Here is an 18374-nt window from a genome sequence, read left to right on the forward strand (position 1 = left end):
GGGCAGTATTATAGTAGTTATATTCTTGTACATAGGGGCAGTATTATAATAGTTATATTCCTGTACATAGGGGGCAGTATTTTAGTAGTTATATTCCTGTACATAGGGGGGCAGTATTATAGTAGTTATATTCCTGTACATAGGGGGCAGTATTATAGTAGTTATATTCTTGTACATAGGAGGCAGTATTATAGTAGTTATATTCTTGTACATAGGAGGCAGTATTATAGTAGTTATATTCTTGTACATAGGGGGCAGTATTATAGTAGTTATATTCTTGTACATAGGGGGCAGTATTATAGTAGTTATATTCCTGTACATAGGGGGCAGTATAATAGTAGTTATATTCTTGTACATAGGGGGCAGTATTATAGTAGTTATATTCTTGTACATAGGGGGCAGTATTATAGTAGTTATATTTCTGTACATAGGGGGCAGTATTATAGTAGTTATATTCTTGTACATAGGGGCAGTATTATAGTAGTTATATTCTTGTACATAGGGGGCAGTATTATAGTAGTTATATTCTTGTACATAGGGGGCAGTATTATAGTAGTTATATTCCTGTACATAGGGGGCAGTATTATAGTAGTTATATTCTTGTACATAGGGGGCAGTATTATAGTAGTTATATTCTTGTACATAGGGGGCAGTATTATAGTAGTTATATTCTTGTACATAGGGGGCAGTATTATAGTAGTAGTCATCATGCGACACAAATTAGGGGGTGTTCCGGTGCTCAGTCGGACCGTGCACTAGATTTAACATACATGCACAGTCCGATAGAAGTGTGTCACATGCCCCATGTTAAAGGTGCACCAAAAGTGGTTGGGGCATCTATGTCGGGGCAGCACAGAGGGTGTTAGATTTATGCAGAACGCCAAAAATCCAGAATCTGATACCCCCTGCACACTACACAGGCAAACTGCATTTAGTGCAGTTTGCACAGTTGTTAGTAAATGTGCTCCAATGGGGCACATTTACTTACCCGGTCCAGTCGCGATCCAGCAGCTTGTTCTCCGTCATGGATTCGGGTCTTCTGGCGATTCCCTAAGGTAGTGCGCCCGATGTCCACCAGGTGTCGCTGCTGCGCTGAAGTCTGTCGGAGTTCACCATCCATTGCTGGATGCAGGTAAGCACGTGTCAAGCAACACATTTTTTTTAAAAAAATTCAGCGTTTTTTCCGAATTCGTCGGGTTTTCCGACGGCCACGCCCCCTGATTTCCGTCGCGCGTATGCCGGCACCGATGCGCCACAATCCAATCTCGTGCGCCTAAAACCTGGGGCAATTCGACGCAAAGCGGTAATTTTCGGGAAACCCGAAAAAAAAGCGATTTGGGCCCTTAGTACATGACCCACAATGTCAATAACCTCTATATGCACTTTTTGCCTCCTCTCCCCTGTCTCAGCAGTCACACAGGGGCTCCTCGGATCACTGGATGAGGCTCTTCCCTGCATATGGAACTCCAGAAAAATTCTGGGAAGGATCCTGAGAATATAAGCAGTAACATAATATAATATAACGTATTGTGTGTCTGTATATCCGGTAAGTGTCCGCTCTGTATGTACATCCCTGTGCTGGACACATAGTGACATTTCCCCCTCTGCTCTCTGCAGGGACTTGTCTTGTGGTCAGGACTAGTAAATTATGGATGGATCCTGTCACACATGAATGGTCGTTCCTGGGAAAGTGCTGAGTCTTTGTTCTGGGGGCCTGTGTGTGGGGGCTGTGGGGGCACAGCAGGTATTTGGCATGAGAGCTGACGGCACAGGGAGGACACTCATAGTAGTTATATAATATGTGCACAGCTGATCTATATACCATCCCAGGGGTAGTGTTATGTAATCTGTATGACACAGGCTAAGGCTTCATTCACACTCTGACTGTGTAACCACTGGGGAGACATGGACAAATGTATACAGTACAGCAGTTAGTACGTGTGTATAGATATACAATGGTCACATCAAAGGGTTATATCCTACACCCCTTGGGAGGGTCACATGCATCTATTTAAAGGGACATTCAGCTCATAAAATTTGGGAGCATCTTAGGTCGGCCGTGTGCCCTAAATGACAGTAGTGCCTTCCATAAATATCGTGTTTTCTTGCATAAATTATCATAAATATGCAAATAAGTTTTAGGACAGGGTAAACCACGTCTTCCTTAGCTAACCTGTAAGGCAGCTCCCTTGATATCAAGCATGACCCTCAGGAAGCCTAATGACATGATGTAGGATTAAAACCAAACCAATTTATCCATTCCAAAACAGATTCCTAACATTTGGGAATAACGCAGTCGTCTTTAACGAAGAATCAAGTAAGACATGTGTGATCTATTCCTCAGGAATCCTAAATACTAAGCTTGGGGTAGCCCTTGTACTTGCTTACGGTCAGCATTGTTACATAATCTAATGCTTTATATACTATAGCATTCCTCTAGAGAAGTTCATATAGAAGTTTATTTATACGGCTTTTTCTACTTATTCTCCATTTTTTGTCAATGGACCTGTTTGTATTGTTGTTTGCACACTGCTATAGGTCACTACCACCACCTGCTGCTCATATGGTTTAGTAATTGGGGTAGGGCAGTAGTCCATTCTTTTATTTAGATGTTCTCGCTAGACAACTGATTTTTCGGTTCCATTTAGAGGCACGTTCCAGACTTGGTCTCTGTCCAGAGTTTGCAGTCAGATCTGCTCCAAAAACAAAGTTTCCTGCTGCATCATGGCTTGGTCTCTGTTCTCCAGCGATGCCCAAGACCTTTGACTGGACAGTTTGCAGTCAGATGTTAGCAAGTGGGTTTCCTCCTTCATTACGAGCAAAAACATTGGGGCTCATTTACTAAGGACTCCGCGGCCGCACTTTCGCCGGGTTTCCCGACTTTTTCCATTTTGCGCTGAATTCCGCCGCGATTGGATTTTGCCGCAAACACGCCGGCTTTCACGCGACAGAAATCGGGCGGCGTTACCGTCGAAAAAAACCAGATGGATTCGGAAAAAACGCGGAATTTAAAAACCGAATTGTGTTGCAAAATCAAGGGAATATGTTGGTGAACTCCGGCAGACCTCGACGGACCTCCGCGCAGCAGCGACACCTGGTGGACATCGGGCGAATGACCTTAGTGAATCGCCGGAAGACCCGAATCCTCATCGGAGAACGCGCCGCTGGATCGCGACAGGACCGGGTAAGTAAATGTGCCCCATTATCCGGATTTTCATGTAAGAGGAGACTCTACATGAGTCTCTGGCTCATCATCATCATCACCAGGGCCAGACTTAAAGGGGTTGTCCGGGTTTAAACAAAAATATATAGAAGAAGAACACATGTCACTCCCAAAGTAACTCCAGTGCGTCGTATAGGGTACCAACCCATATAGAATGAATGCACTCTGTTTTTGCTAAGTAGAAGCAAATCTGTTTATTTATGATGTGTAAGTAATCCAATATTTCAAGTGTGTAACGTTTCGACCCAACATCATCTTCTTCGAACATGGATTGCAGGAGGAAGATGGGGAAATGAGGAAGTAAGCGGATATATCGCTGTAGCGCAGCTAGATGAGAGACGCAGGTCTGCCGCAGGAGAAAAGGCGCCTTTCCTCTTATTTGGGAGCAGTTACTCCTAGGTGTGAATAAGGACCTATTCAGGATGGTCTGAAACGTGTAACCTTTCTTCTTGTGAACACTTTTTGATGATTTTTAACAGTTTTGCCGGCTGCCGATCTTTATATATTTTGGTCTCCAAAAATAAGCTGATACTTCCCTTCGCTTGTTGCCCCACGCCACTGCCGTGCCTCTGTTTGCTTGCAGTGGTGAGCGCTTATATCTGACAACTTCCAGTTACCGGCTACAGCCTTGAATCCAATGCTGTGTCTGTGGCGCGGGGTAGTGGTCGGGTGGGCGCACCCTACCTCTATATACAAACATAGGACAGGACACGACGCGGGACAACGCCTAAGGTAAGTACAAGTTCAGTTTTGTTTTCATAGTTCTATATTTTTGGTTTAACCCAGCCACCCCCTTAAAAGAAAATCTGGATTTATTACACTAAACTGACTACAGGCCCACATAAAGGGCAATGACATGCAAAAAGAGGGCAAGGACTAAAGGGGTGCAGCTTCTCCCAAAAATGATGTCACCACAGAATCCTTGAACCCAAATATTTCACATTTGGATGCAGGGGATAGTATAGCACTATTATTCTGGCAATGCTATAGTGGTAATACTACTGCATATAGTCCCGGTGTTATTCCAGACAGATCCCCTGACTCCACCGATGCGCTGGTATCTTGGGGTTTGGTCACCCCCATTAATCTTGTTCTAAAAAAAATTGAAAGTCTAATATTAAAGGAATTTTTGAGGATTATATGCACAGAACTGAACCCAGTACTTGGTGCCTCGCCCAAGTCCAGAATACTGTACATAGCACCGCCATCTAGTGGCCAAGATAGTGAAGTGACAGAAGAAATAAAAAGGTGTACAGAAGGTAAATAGAGGAGGATTATTAGTCTATTTAATTGTATTCCCCAACATGATCAACCTCAGTCCAGCAATCCATCTATAACAGTGTCTCATCTATAACTTACTGGGGACTATACAGGGGGGGATTGGAAAATCACTACAATTGCCAGAAGGAAAAGGGGACTGATTAGGGACTGTAATGGGTGATATATTTATAGTTAACTAAAGGAAAGGAGACTATGAGCCAAATAGAAAAGATTTATATAACTTGACTGACTTAGGTAAACTAGGAGGGAGACTAACTAGGAGGGACTGTAATCGATAATATGTTTACAGGTACCAGAAGGAGAAGGAAACTGACTAAGACCCTAATATAAAAATATACTTACAGATGTTAGAAGGGAAGGAGACTGAATGGGAACTTACTTAAGACAACACTTATTGTTGCCAGTGGGAGAGGAGTTTGACTAGGGTCTGTACTAGGTAATATGTTTACAGCTACCAGAGGGGAAGGAGACTGACTATGATTGTAATATAAAATATATTCATATCTAGTAAAAAGGGGAAGTGGCCAACTGGGTCGTCACTCATTGCAACATTTACATCTGCAGGATGAAAAAGGAGACTGACCAGGGACTGAACCAGTAATATAGTTATAGCTACCAGAGGGGAAGGAGACTGACTATAATTCTAATCTAAAATATATTCATATCTAGTAAAAGGGAAGTGACCAATTGGGAACTCACTTAGTGCAACATTTACATCTGCAGGATGAAAAAGGAGACTGACCAGGGACTGAACCAGTAGTTATAGCTACCAGAGGGGAAGGAGACTGAATGGGACCTTACACTTATGGGTAGCCTCTGGGAGATTGCATCTAACCAGGGACTGTACTAAATAATAGTTTTACAGTTATCAGAGGGAGAAGGAGACTAACTATGATCCTAATAGAAAATATATTTACAGAAACCAGAAGGATACTACCTAGGAACCTAAAGAAAATATATTATCAGCTACTACAGAGGAAGGAGATTGACGAGGGACTTACATTTACAGCTACCAGTGGGAGAGGGAGACTGACTAGGGACTCTGCAAAGTAATATCTTTATAACTACCAGAGGGGGAAGGAGATTTTCAAGGACATTAATACTAAATATATTTGCAGAACTAGAGGTGAAGTAAGGAAGCTTACTAAGAACTACATTATACAGCTGCCAGGGAGGAAGGAAACTGACTACAGACTGTACAAGGTAATATGTGTAAAGGTTGGACAGGAGACTGACCATGCTCCTAAGTGAAGTTGCACATGAAAATTGTACGAATTTGATCAGAATCCTAGTGCTACCTAACCATCTGATGTAGACTTGGACAACACTGGAACAAGAAAATCACTTGTGGGTAAGAGAACCTATAGAAAATATATTTCAGGCTGCCAGAGGGGGAAGGAGACCGACTGTGAACTTACTGTAAAATATGTTTACAACTGCCAGAGGGGGAAGAAGACTGATTATAGAGAAATTATATAAAAATAAGGGAATTATTTACATGTGAAAAGAGACTAGAAACCTTTAGAACTAGAGAACTTACTGGAAACCATATTCAGGCATATCTGGTGTCCCTATGTAGTTATAACTAAAGGTTTTTCCTTTCCTATCAGACTGCATCTTAAGCAATGAGTGCAGGTTCCCAGTGGCTTTCTGTGAATGGAATGTTGATTTCTTTAGAGTACTTAGTATTCCTCACTATTTCACAATCTCCGCTTGCTGTCAGTGATCTGGGAAAATTCTTATTCTCATACAAATAGTGAAAACTAATATGTTTCATAGGGTTTAATTCCATTTCTCTCTCCTGATACACTGTAGCAGACAATGAGGACAGCTTAGAGGGTTTAAGCTACTGATGTGTTTAACCCCTGACTTGTCGGTTGGTTCTGGGCGTTATTGGGTTAATCCCATGAGTTGTAAGCGATGATAAGGTTTTGCTTCATGGACAGGTCGGTGCATGGATCCGTATAATCTCCAGGCTGATAACGGAGCGGCTGACATCACACAGATCAGTCCCATGTGCAAACACGGCCGCTTCCACCTCCCGCCGCAGGGCGACGTTCACATTGCAACACGTTGTCTAACAGTGGGAAGACTTTGAACCCCCACATCCAGGCCGGAGGAGCTCAGTGTCTGTCCGCCGGGCTCGCAGCATGCCGATTATTGAGTTTGCCTCGAGGTCCGTTCCCCTGGAGCGCCGGCTGCAGACGGCGGCTGTGCTGCAGTGGGTGTACTCCTTCCTGGCGCTGGGTAAGAGGGGGCACAATATTAGGGGGCTTCTTCCTTACAGGTGCAGTACAGGGGTCTGTGTGCAGGGCTGCTCATTACATGTGGGTGCTTATTTATTACTGGCAGGGGCGTAACTTGAGAGGGCGCAGAGGTGGCGGTTGCACCCGGGCCCAAGAGGTTTAGGGGGCCCTTATGGTGTCACTTTTCCATATGAGAAGACCATTACTATAAACTGTACATTATAGTCGGGGGGCCCGGCACAGACTTTGCACTGGGGCCCAACAGCTTCTAGTTACACCACTAATTACTGGTGTAACTAGTCATATCTATAGGGGGGGCAGCGGCACCCTGATATCTCAGAGACCCCCAAACTACAAACATGGATTATTAGATCTCCCCATTACACTGAGCTGTGTATCTAATCCTATCCTGTGTGATACTGACTGCTGAGCTGTGTATCTAATCCTATCCTGTGTGATACTGTCTGCTGAGCTGTGTATCTAATCCTATCCTGTGTGATACTGTCAGCTGAGCTGTGTATCTAATCCTATCCTGTGTGATACTGGCTGCTGAGCTGTGTATCCAATCCTATCCTGTGTGATACTGTCTGCTGAGCTGTGTATCTAATCCTATCCTGTGTGATACTGGCAGCTGAGCTGTGTATCTAATCCTATCCTGTGTGATACTGTCTGCTGAGCTGTGTATCTAATCCTATCCTGTGTGATACTGACTGCTGAGCTGTGTATCTAATCCTATCCTGTGTGATACTGGCTGCTGAGCTGTGTATCTAATCCTATCCTGTGTGATACTGGCTGCTGAGCTGTGTATCTAATCCTATCCTGTGTGATACTGTCTGCTGAGCTGTGTATCTAATCCTATCCTGTGTGATACTGTCTGCTGAGCTGTGTATCTAATCCTATCCTGTGTGATACTACCTACTGAGCTGTGTATCTAATCGTATCCTGTGTGATACTGTCTGCTGAGCTGTGTATCTAATCCTATCATATGTGATACTGGCTGCAGAGCTGTGTATCTAATCCTCTCCTGTGTGATACTGTTTGCTGAGCTGTGTATCTAATCCTATCCTGGGTGATACTGTCTGCTGAGCTGTGTATCTAATCCTCTCCTGTGTGATACTGTCTGATGAGCTGTGTATCTAATCCTATCATGTGTGATACTGTCTGCTGAGCTGTGTATCTAATCCTATCCTGTGTGATACTGCACACATGATAGGAGGAGTCATCTAATCCTAGAGCTGAGCCGTGTATCTAATCCTATCCTGTGTGATACTGTCTGCTGAGCTGTGTATCTAATCCTATCCTGTGTGATACTGTCTGCTGAGCTGTGTATCTAATCCTATCCTGTGTGATACTGGCTGCTGAGCTGTGTATCTAATCCTATCCTGTGTGATACTGTCTGCTGAGCTGTGTATCTAATCCTATCCTGTGTGATACTGTCTGCTGAGCTGTGTATCTAATCCTATCCTGTGTGATACTGGCTGCTGAGCTGTGTATCTAATCCCTTCTTGTGTGATACTGTCTGCTGAGCTGTGTATCTAATCCTATTCTGTGTGATACTGCCTGCTGAGCTGTGTATCTAATCCTATCCTGTGTGATACTGGCTGCTGAGCTGTGTATCCAATCCTATTCTGTGTGATACTGGCTGCTGAGCTGTGTATCTAATCCTATCCTGTGTGATACTGCCTGCTGAGCTGTGTATCTAATCCTATCCTGTGTGATACTGTCTGCTGAGCTGTGTATCTAATCCTATTCTGTGTGATACTGCCTGCTGAGCTGTGTATCTAATCCTATCCTGTGTGATACTGTCTGCTGAGCTGTGTATCTAATCCTATCCTGTGTGATACTGTCTGCTGAGCTGTGTATCCAATCCTATTCTGTGTGATACTGGCTGCTGAGCTGTGTATCTAATCCTATCCTGTGTGATACTGGCTGCTGAGCTGTGTATCTAATCCTATCCTGTGTGATACTGCCTGCTGAGCTGTGTATCTAATCCTAGAGCTGAGCCGTGTATCTAATCCTATCCTGTGTGATACTGTCTGCTGAGCTGTGTATCTAATCCTATCCTGTGTGATACTGTCTGCTGAGCTGTGTATCTAATCCTATCATGTGTGATACTGCCTGCTGATATGTGTATCTAATCCTATCATGTGTGATACTGCCTGCTGAGCTGTGTATCTAATCCTATCCTGTGTGATACTGTCAGCTGAGCTGTGTATCTAATCCTATCCTGTGTGATACTGGCTGCTGAGCTGTGTATCTAATCCTATCCTGTGTGATACTGTCAGCTGAGCTGTGTATCTAATCCTATCCTGTGTGATACTGGCTGCTGAGCTGTGTATCTAATCCTATCCTGTGTGATACTGCCTGCTGAGCTGTGTATCTAATCCTATCCTGGGTGATACTGTCTGCTGAGCTGTGTATCTAATCCTCTCCTGTGTGATACTGTCTGATGAGCTGTGTATCTAATCCTATCCTGTGTGATACTGGCTGCTGAGCTGTGTATCTAATCCTATCATGTGTGATACTGTCTGCTGAGCTGTGTATCTAATCCTATCCTGTGTGATACTGCCTGCTGAGCTGTGTATCTAATCCTATCCTGTGTGATACTGTCTGCTGAGCTGTCTATCTAACCCTACCCTGTGTGATACTGTCTGCTGAGCTGTGTATCTAATCCTATCCTGTGTGATACTGTCTGCTGAGCTGTGTATCTAATCCTATCCTGTGTGATACTGTCTGCTGAGCTGTGTATCTAATCCTATCCTGTGTGATACAGTCTGCTGAGCTGTGTATCTAATCCTATCCTGTGTGATACTGTCTGCTGAGCTGTGTATCTAATCCTATCCTGTGTGATACTGCCTGCTGAGCTGTGTATCTAATCCTATCCTGTGTGATACTGTCTGCTGAGCTGTGTATCTAATCCTATCCTGTGTGATACTGTCTGCTGAGCTGTGTATCCAATCCTATTCTGTGTGATACTGGCTGCTGAGCTGTGTATCTAATCCTATCCTGTGTGATACTGTCTGCTGAGCTGTGTATCTAATCCTGTCCTGTGTGATACTGTCTGCTGAGCTGTGTATCTAATCCTCTCCTGTGTGATACTGTCTGCTGAGCTGTGTATCTAATCCTATCCTGTGTGATACTGTCTGCTGAGCTGTGTATCTAATCCTATCATGTGTGATACTGCCTGCTGATATGTGTATCTAATCCTATCATGTGTGATACTGCCTGCTGAGCTGTGTATCTAATCCTATCCTGTGTGATACTGTCAGCTGAGCTGTGTATCTAATCCTATCCTGTGTGATACTGGCTGCTGAGCTGTGTATCTAATCCTATCATGTGTGATACTGCCTGCTGAGCTGTGTATCTAATCCTATCCTGTGTGATACTGTCAGCTGAGCTGTGTATCTAATCCTATCCTGTGTGATACTGACTGCTGAGCTGTGTATCTAATCCTATCCTGTGTGATACTGTCTGCTGAGCTGTGTATCTAATCCTCTCCTGTGTGATACTGTCTGCTGAGCTGTGTATCTAATCCTATCCTGTGTGATACTGTCTGCTGAGCTGTGTATCTAATCCTATCCTTTGTGATACTGTCTGCTGAGCTGTGTATCTAATCCTATCCTGTGTGATACTGGCTGCTGAGCTGTGTATCTAATCCTATCCTGTGTGATACTGGCTTCTGAGCTGTGTATCTAATCCTATCCTGTGTGATACTGTCTGCTGAGCTGTGTATCTAATCCTATCCTGTGTGATACTGTCTGCTGAGCTGTGTATCTAATCCTATCCTGTGTGATACTGTCAGCTGAGCTGTGTATCTAATCCTATCCTGTGTGATACTGTCTGCTGAGCTGTGTATCTAATCCTATCATGTGTGATACTGCCTGCTGAGCTGTGTATCTAATCCTATCATGTGTGATACTGTCAGCTGAGCTGTGTATCTAATCCTATCCTGTGTGATACTGTCTGCTGAGCTGTGTATCTAATCCTATCATGTGTGATACTGCCTGCTGAGCTGTGTATCTAATCCTATCCTGGGTGATACTGTCTGCTGAGCTGTGTATCTAATCCTCTCCTGTGTGATACTGTCTGATGAGCTGTGTATCTAATCCTATCATGTGTGATACTGTCTGCTGAGCTGTGTATCTAATCCTATCCTGTGTGATACTGCCTGCTGAGCTGTGTATCTAATCCTATCCTGTGTGATACTGTCTGCTGAGCTGTCTATCTAACCCTACCCTGTGTGATACTGTCTGCTGAGCTGTGTATCTAATCCTATCCTGTGTGATACTGCCTGCTGAGTTGTGTATCTAATCCTATCCTGTGTGATACTGTCTGCTGAGCTGTGTATCTAATCCTATCCTGTGTGATACTGTCTGCTGAGCTGTGTATCTAATCCTGTCCTGTGTGATACTGTCTGCTGAGCTGTGTATCTAATCCTCTCCTGTGTGATACTGTCTGCTGAGCTGTGTATCTAATCCTATCCTGTGTGATACTGTCTGCTGAGCTGTGTATCTAATCCTATCATGTGTGATACTGCCTGCTGATATGTGTATCTAATCCTATCATGTGTGATACTGCCTGCTGAGCTGTGTATCTAATCCTATCCTGTGTGATACTGTCAGCTGAGCTGTGTATCTAATCCTATCCTGTGTGATACTGGCTGCTGAGCTGTGTTTCTAATCCTATCCTGTGTGATACTGTCAGCTGAGCTGTGTATCTAATCCTATCCTGTGTGATACTGTCAGCTGAGCTGTGTATCTAATCCTATCCTGTGTGATACTGTCTGCTGAGCTGTGTATCTAATCCTATCCTGTGTGATACTGTCTGCTGAGCTGTGTATCTAATCCTATCCTGTGTGATACTGGCTGCTGAGCTGTGTATCTAATCCTATCCTGTGTGATACTGGCTTCTGAGCTGTGTATCTAATCCTATCCTGTGTGATACTGTCTGCTGAGCTGTGTATCTAATCCTATCCTGTGTGATACTGTCTGCTGAGCTGTGTATCTAATCCTATCCTGTGTGATACTGTCAGCTGAGCTGTGTATCTAATCCTATCCTGTGTGATACTGGCTGCTGAGCTGTGTATCTAATCCTATCATGTGTGATACTGCCTGCTGAGCTGTGTATCTAATCCTATCCTGTGTGATACTGTCAGCTGAGCTGTGTATCTAATCCTATCCTGTGTGATACTGCCTGCTGAGCTGTGTATCTAATCCTCTCCTGGGTGATACTGTCTGCTGAGCTGTGTATCTAATCCTCTCCTGTGTGATACTGTCTGATGAGCTGTGTATCTAATCCTATCATGTGTGATACTGTCTGCTGAGCTGTGTATCTAATCCTATCCTGTGTGTTACTGCCTGCTGAGCTGTGTATCTAATCCTATCCTGTGTGATACTGTCTGCTGAGCTGTCTATCTAACCCTACCCTGTGTGATACTGTCTGCTGAGCTGTGTATCTAATCCTATCCTGTGTGATACTGTCAGCTGAGCTGTGTATCTAATCCTATCCTGTGTGATACTGACTGCTGAGCTGTGTATCTAATCCTATCCTGTGTGATACTGTCTGCTGAGCTGTGTATCTAATCCTCTCCTGTGTGATACTGTCTGCTGAGCTGTGTATCTAATCCTATCCTGTGTGATACTGTCTGCTGAGCTGTGTATCTAATCCTATCCTGTGTGATACTGTCAGCTGAGCTGTGTATCTAATCCTATCCTGTGTGATACTGGCTGCTGAGCTGTGTATCTAATCCTATCCTGTGTGATACTGCCTGCTGAGCTGTGTATCTAATCCTATCCTGGGTGATACTGTCTGCTGAGCTGTGTATCTAATCCTATCCTGTGTGATACTGTCTGCTGAGCTGTGTATCTAATCCTATCCTGTGTGATACTGTCAGCTGAGCTGTGTATCTAATCCTATCCTGTGTGATACTGTCTGCTGAGCTGTGTATCTAATCCTATCATGTGTGATACTGCCTGCTGAGCTGTGTATCTAATCCTATCATGTGTGATACTGTCAGCTGAGCTGTGTATCTAATCCTATCCTGTGTGATACTGTCTGCTGAGCTGTGTATCTAATCCTATCATGTGTGATACTGCCTGCTGAGCTGTGTATCTAATCCTATCCTGGGTGATACTGTCTGCTGAGCTGTGTATCTAATCCTCTCCTGTGTGATACTGTCTGATGAGCTGTGTATCTAATCCTATCATGTGTGATACTGTCTGCTGAGCTGTGTATCTAATCCTATCCTGTGTGATACTGCCTGCTGAGCTGTGTATCTAATCCTATCCTGTGTGATACTGTCTGCTGAGCTGTCTATCTAACCCTACCCTGTGTGATACTGTCTGCTGAGCTGTGTATCTAATCCTATCCTGTGTGATACTGCCTGCTGAGTTGTGTATCTAATCCTATCCTGTGTGATACTGTCTGCTGAGCTGTGTATCTAATCCTATCCTGTGTGATACTGTCTGCTGAGCTGTGTATCTAATCCTGTCCTGTGTGATACTGTCTGCTGAGCTGTGTATCTAATCCTCTCCTGTGTGATACTGTCTGCTGAGCTGTGTATCTAATCCTATCCTATGTGATACTGTCTGCTGAGCTGTGTATCTAATCCTATAATGTGTGATACTGCCTGCTGATATGTGTATCTAATCCTATCATGTGTGATACTGCCTGCTGAGCTGTGTATCTAATCCTATCCTGTGTGATACTGTCAGCTGAGCTGTGTATCTAATCCTATCCTGTGTGATACTGGCTGCTGAGCTGTGTTTCTAATCCTATCCTGTGTGATACTGTCAGCTGAGCTGTGTATCTAATCCTATCCTGTGTGATACTGTCAGCTGAGCTGTGTATCTAATCCTATCCTGTGTGATACAGTCTGCTGAGCTGTGTATCTAATCCTATCCTGTGTGATACTGGCTGCTGAGCTGTGTATCTAATCCTATCCTGTGTGATACTGGCTTCTGAGCTGTGTATCTAATCCTATCCTGTGTGATACTGTCTGCTGAGCTGTGTATCTAATCCTATCCTGTGTGATACTGTCTGCTGAGCTGTGTATCTAATCCTATCCTGTGTGATACTGTCAGCTGAGCTGTGTATCTAATCCTATCCTGTGTGATACTGGCTGCTGAGCTGTGTATCTAATCCTATCATGTGTGATACTGCCTGCTGAGCTGTGTATCTAATCCTATCCTGTGTGATACTGTCAGCTGAGCTGTGTATCTAATCCTATCCTGTGTGATACTGCCTGCTGAGCTGTGTATCTAATCCTCTCCTGGGTGATACTGTCTGCTGAGCTGTGTATCTAATCCTCTCCTGTGTGATACTGTCTGATGAGCTGTGTATCTAATCCTATCATGTGTGATACTGTCTGCTGAGCTGTGTATCTAATCCTATCCTGTGTGTTACTGCCTGCTGAGCTGTGTATCTAATCCTATCCTGTGTGATACTGTCTGCTGAGCTGTCTATCTAACCCTACCCTGTGTGATACTGTCTGCTGAGCTGTGTATCTAATCCTATCCTGTGTGATACTGCCTGCTGAGTTGTGTATCTAATCCTATCCTGTGTGATACTGTCTGCTGAGCTGTGTATCTAATCCTATCCTGTGTGATACTGCCTGCTGAGCTGTGTATCTAATCCTATCCTGTGTGATACTGCCTGCTGAGCTGTGTATCTAATCCTATCCTGTGTGATACTGTCTGCTGAGCTGTGTATCTAATCCTATCCTGTGTGATACTGTCTGCTGAGCTGTGTATCTAATCCTATCCTGTGTGATACTGGCTGCTGAGCTGTGTATCTAATCCCTTCTTGTGTGATACTGTCTGCTGAGCTGTGTATCTAATCCTATTATGTGTGATACTGCCTGCTGAGCTGTGTATCTAATCCTATCCTGTGTGATACTGTCTGCTGAGCTGTGTATCTAATCCTATCCTGTGTGATACTGTCTGCTGAGCTGTGTATCCAATCCTATTCTGTGTGATACTGGCTGCTGAGCTGTGTATCTAATCCTATCCTGTGTGATACTGCCTGCTGAGCTGTGTATCTAATCCTATCCTGTGTGATACAATCTGCTGAGCTGTGTATCTAATCCTATCATGTGTGATACTGTCTGCTGAGCTGTGTATCTAATCCTATCCTGTGTGATACTGTCTGCTGAGCTGTGTATCCAATCCTATTCTGTGTGATACTGGCTGCTGAGCTGTGTATCTAATCCTATCCTGTGTGATACTGTCTGCTGAGCTGTGTATCTAATCCTATCCTGTGTGATACTGGCTGCTGAGCTGTGTATCTAATCCTATCCTGCGTGATACTGTCTGCTGAGCTGTGTATCTAATCCTATCCTGTGTGATACAATCTGCTGAGCTGTGTATCTAATCCTATCCTGTGTGATACTGCCTGCTGAGCTGTGTATCTAATCCTATCCTGTGTGATACAATCTGCTGAGCTGTGTATCTAATCCTATCATGTGTGATACTGTCTGCTGAGCTGTGTATCCAATCCTATTCTGTGTGATACTGGCTGCTGAGCTGTGTATCTAATCCTATCCTGTGTGATACTGCCTGCTGAGCTGTGTATCTAATCCTATCCTGTGTGATACAATCTGCTGAGCTGTGTATCTAATCCTATCCTGTGTGATACTGTCTGCTGAGCTGTGTATCTAATCCTATCCTGTGTGATACTGGCTGCTGAGCTGTGTATCTAATCCTATCCTGTGTGATACTGTCTGCTGAGCTGTGTATCTAATCCTATCCTGTGTGATACAATCTGCTGAGCTGTGTATCTAATCCTATCCTGTGTGATACTGCCTGCTGAGCTGTGTATCTAATCCTATCCTGTGTGATACAATCTGCTGAGCTGTGTATCTAATCCTATCATGTGTGATACTGTCTGCTGAGCTGTGTATCCAATCCTATTCTGTGTGATACTGGCTGCTGAGCTGTGTATCTAATCCTATCCTGTGTGATACTGCCTGCTGAGCTGTGTATCTAATCCTATCCTGTGTAATACTGCCTGCTGAGCTGTGTATCTAATCCTATCCTGTGTGATACTGTCTGCTGAGCTGTGTATCTAATCCTATCCTGTGTGATACTGTCTGCTGAGCTGTGTATCTAATCCTATCCTGTGTGATACTGTCTGCTGAGCTGTGTATCTAATCCTATCCTGTGTGATACTGTCTGCTGAGCTGTGTATCTAATCCTATCCTGTGTGATACTGTCTGCTGAGCTGTGTATCTAATCCTATCCTGTGTGATACTGCCTGCTGAGCTGTGTATCTAATCCTATCCTGTGTGATACTGTCTGCTGAGCTGTGTATCTAATCCTATCCTGTGTGATACTGTCTGCTGAGCTGTGTATCTAATCCTATCCTGTGTGATACTGCCTGCTGAGCTATGTATCTAATCCTATCCTATGTGATACTGTCTGCTGAGCTGTGTATCTAATCCTATCCTGTGTGATACTGTCTGCTGAGCTGTGTATCTAATCCTATCCTGTGTGATACTGTCTGCTGAGCTGTGTATCTAATCCTATCCTGTGTGATACTGCCTGCTGAGCTGTGTATCTAATCCTATTCTGTGTGATACTGCCTGCTGAGCTGTGTATCTAATCATGATGGTGGCCAGGACCCAGTCCTCTGTATCTTGTGAGGGGGTCTCAGGGATTGGGGGATGGGCACCGGTGATTCTTGGTTTATTCCTTCATTCTCTTCAATCTCTGGGGGCTTCTCCTCTGTGACCTGTCACTGTCTCATATCATATAATGTGTCTGGACCCTCACTTAGGACGTCTCTGCACCTGAGCCCTGAACCATAAGGAGACAAGATGGCGCCCAACCTCACAGCTCTGATCATCATCCTGCCACACATAATAATATATGTCTCAGCCATAGCCCCCCATGTACAGTGCCAGCCATAGCCCCCCATGTACAGTGCCAGCCATAGCCCCCCATGTACATGCCAGCCATAGCCCCCCATGTACAGTGCCAGCCATAGCCCCCCATGTACAGTGCCAGCCATATCCCCCATGTACAGTGCCAGCCATAGCCCCCCATGTACAGTGCCAGCCATAGCCCCCCATGTACAGTGCCAGCCATATCCCCCATGTACAGTGTCAGCCATAGCCCCCCATGTACAGTGCCAGCCATAGCCCCCCATGTACAGTGCCAGCCATAGCCCCCCATGTACAGTGCCAGCCATAGCCCCCCATGTACAGTACCAGCCATAGCCCCCCATGTACAGTGCCAGCCATAGCCCCCCATGTACAGTGCCAGCCATAGCCCCCCATGTACAGTGCCAGCCATAGCCCCCCATGTACAGTGCCAGCCATAGCCCCCTATGTACAGTGCCAGCCATAGCCCCCCCATGTACAGTGCCAGCCATAGCCCCCCCATGTACAGTGCCAGCCATAGCCCCCCATGTACAGTGCCAGTCATATCCCCCATGTACAGTGCCAGCCATAGCTCCCCATGTACAGTGTCAGCCATAGCCCCCCCATGTACAGTGTCAGCCATAGCCCCCCCATGTACAGTGCCAGCCATAGCCCCCCATGTACAGTGCCAGCCATAGCCCCCCCCCCCCCATGTACAGTGCCAGCCATAGCTCCCCATGTACAGGGTTATCCATGGCCCCCATGTCATCCAGGAGATATGTGTTCATGTGAGAGGAATATGACCAGACAGGAAGATCTGCACAACCATTGGTCTGAGTTTATGGTTGTGTCCAAGGACAACCAAAATAAACAACACCAGGAAAGATAGAGACAGACTGGAATTATATCTGTGAAACACTGTATTTTTGTTAATAACAGTGAATAGGAGAATGTATTATTTTGTTATCCTGAGTAGATAAGTACAAATTGTCATCGGCCATTTGATTCCTGGAAGAGGCTGCACTATTATAAGACACCTTGGGGGGCAGTAGTGAGGCACTAATGGTGTGTGACTCCTTCCCTGCAGCTCAGACCTGCATCATCCTGTTCTTCGTCCTCCTCTTCACCCGCTTTTGGATAATCAGTGTCCTGTATGGGGTGTGGTGGTTTATAGACTGGGACACCCCCAGCCAGGGGGGCCGGAGGGGCCCATGGCTGCAGAAGAGTGTGGTCTGGAGATACCTCAGGGACTACTTCCCTATAAAGGTAAGTGAGCAACTGATGTGTAATGTGTCATATACTCTATGTGCTGTAGTGGTCTGATCCGGGGACAGGCCCCAGTGCGGACGTCCCAATTTCCCAGTAACGTCCTGCCCCCTCACAACAAAAACAACAACATTTATCATATACAACTACACAATCTGCAGAGGAGATCAGTCATGACTGGTCCTTATCTTCTCCATGAGGCCCAGACCACCATGACTCGTCTCTCCCAGCCACACGTTGTCCACACAGTATACTGTCTGGACTTTGGCCCTCAAAACTTTAACCCAATTATGACCCCTCTCCACATTATTTTCCACATACAGGATTACATTGTCCCCATTGTGACCCCACATTGTAGAATGGACCCAAAAATTAGCCCCACACACATAATATATGACCCCATACTCTACATTACTTCCCCCTCCCGTGGCCTTCTGACCACTAATCAGACCACTAGTGGTTTGATAATAGTATGTAGAGAGGTCCAATTATTATATGT

At 44.9% G+C, this 18374-nt stretch overlaps 1 protein-coding gene across 1 annotated transcript in view; it reads left to right on the forward strand.

Annotated features, from left to right (window-relative positions):
- The first annotated feature begins 6572 nt into the window (after positions 1-6572).
- MOGAT2 (monoacylglycerol O-acyltransferase 2) overlaps positions 6573-18374 on the forward strand; it is a 47484-nt gene continuing 35682 nt past the window's right edge. The window contains exons 1-2 of the mRNA XM_072133909.1: positions 6573-6751; positions 17697-17875. Coding sequence (XP_071990010.1) covers positions 6655-6751; positions 17697-17875 — 276 coding nt within the window. The 5' untranslated portion in view covers positions 6573-6654. The remainder of the gene's footprint in view (positions 6752-17696; positions 17876-18374) is intronic.

This window comes from Engystomops pustulosus, chromosome 2, assembly GCF_040894005.1.
Source record: "Engystomops pustulosus chromosome 2, aEngPut4.maternal, whole genome shotgun sequence".
NCBI classification, from domain to species: domain Eukaryota; kingdom Metazoa; phylum Chordata; class Amphibia; order Anura; family Leptodactylidae; genus Engystomops; species Engystomops pustulosus.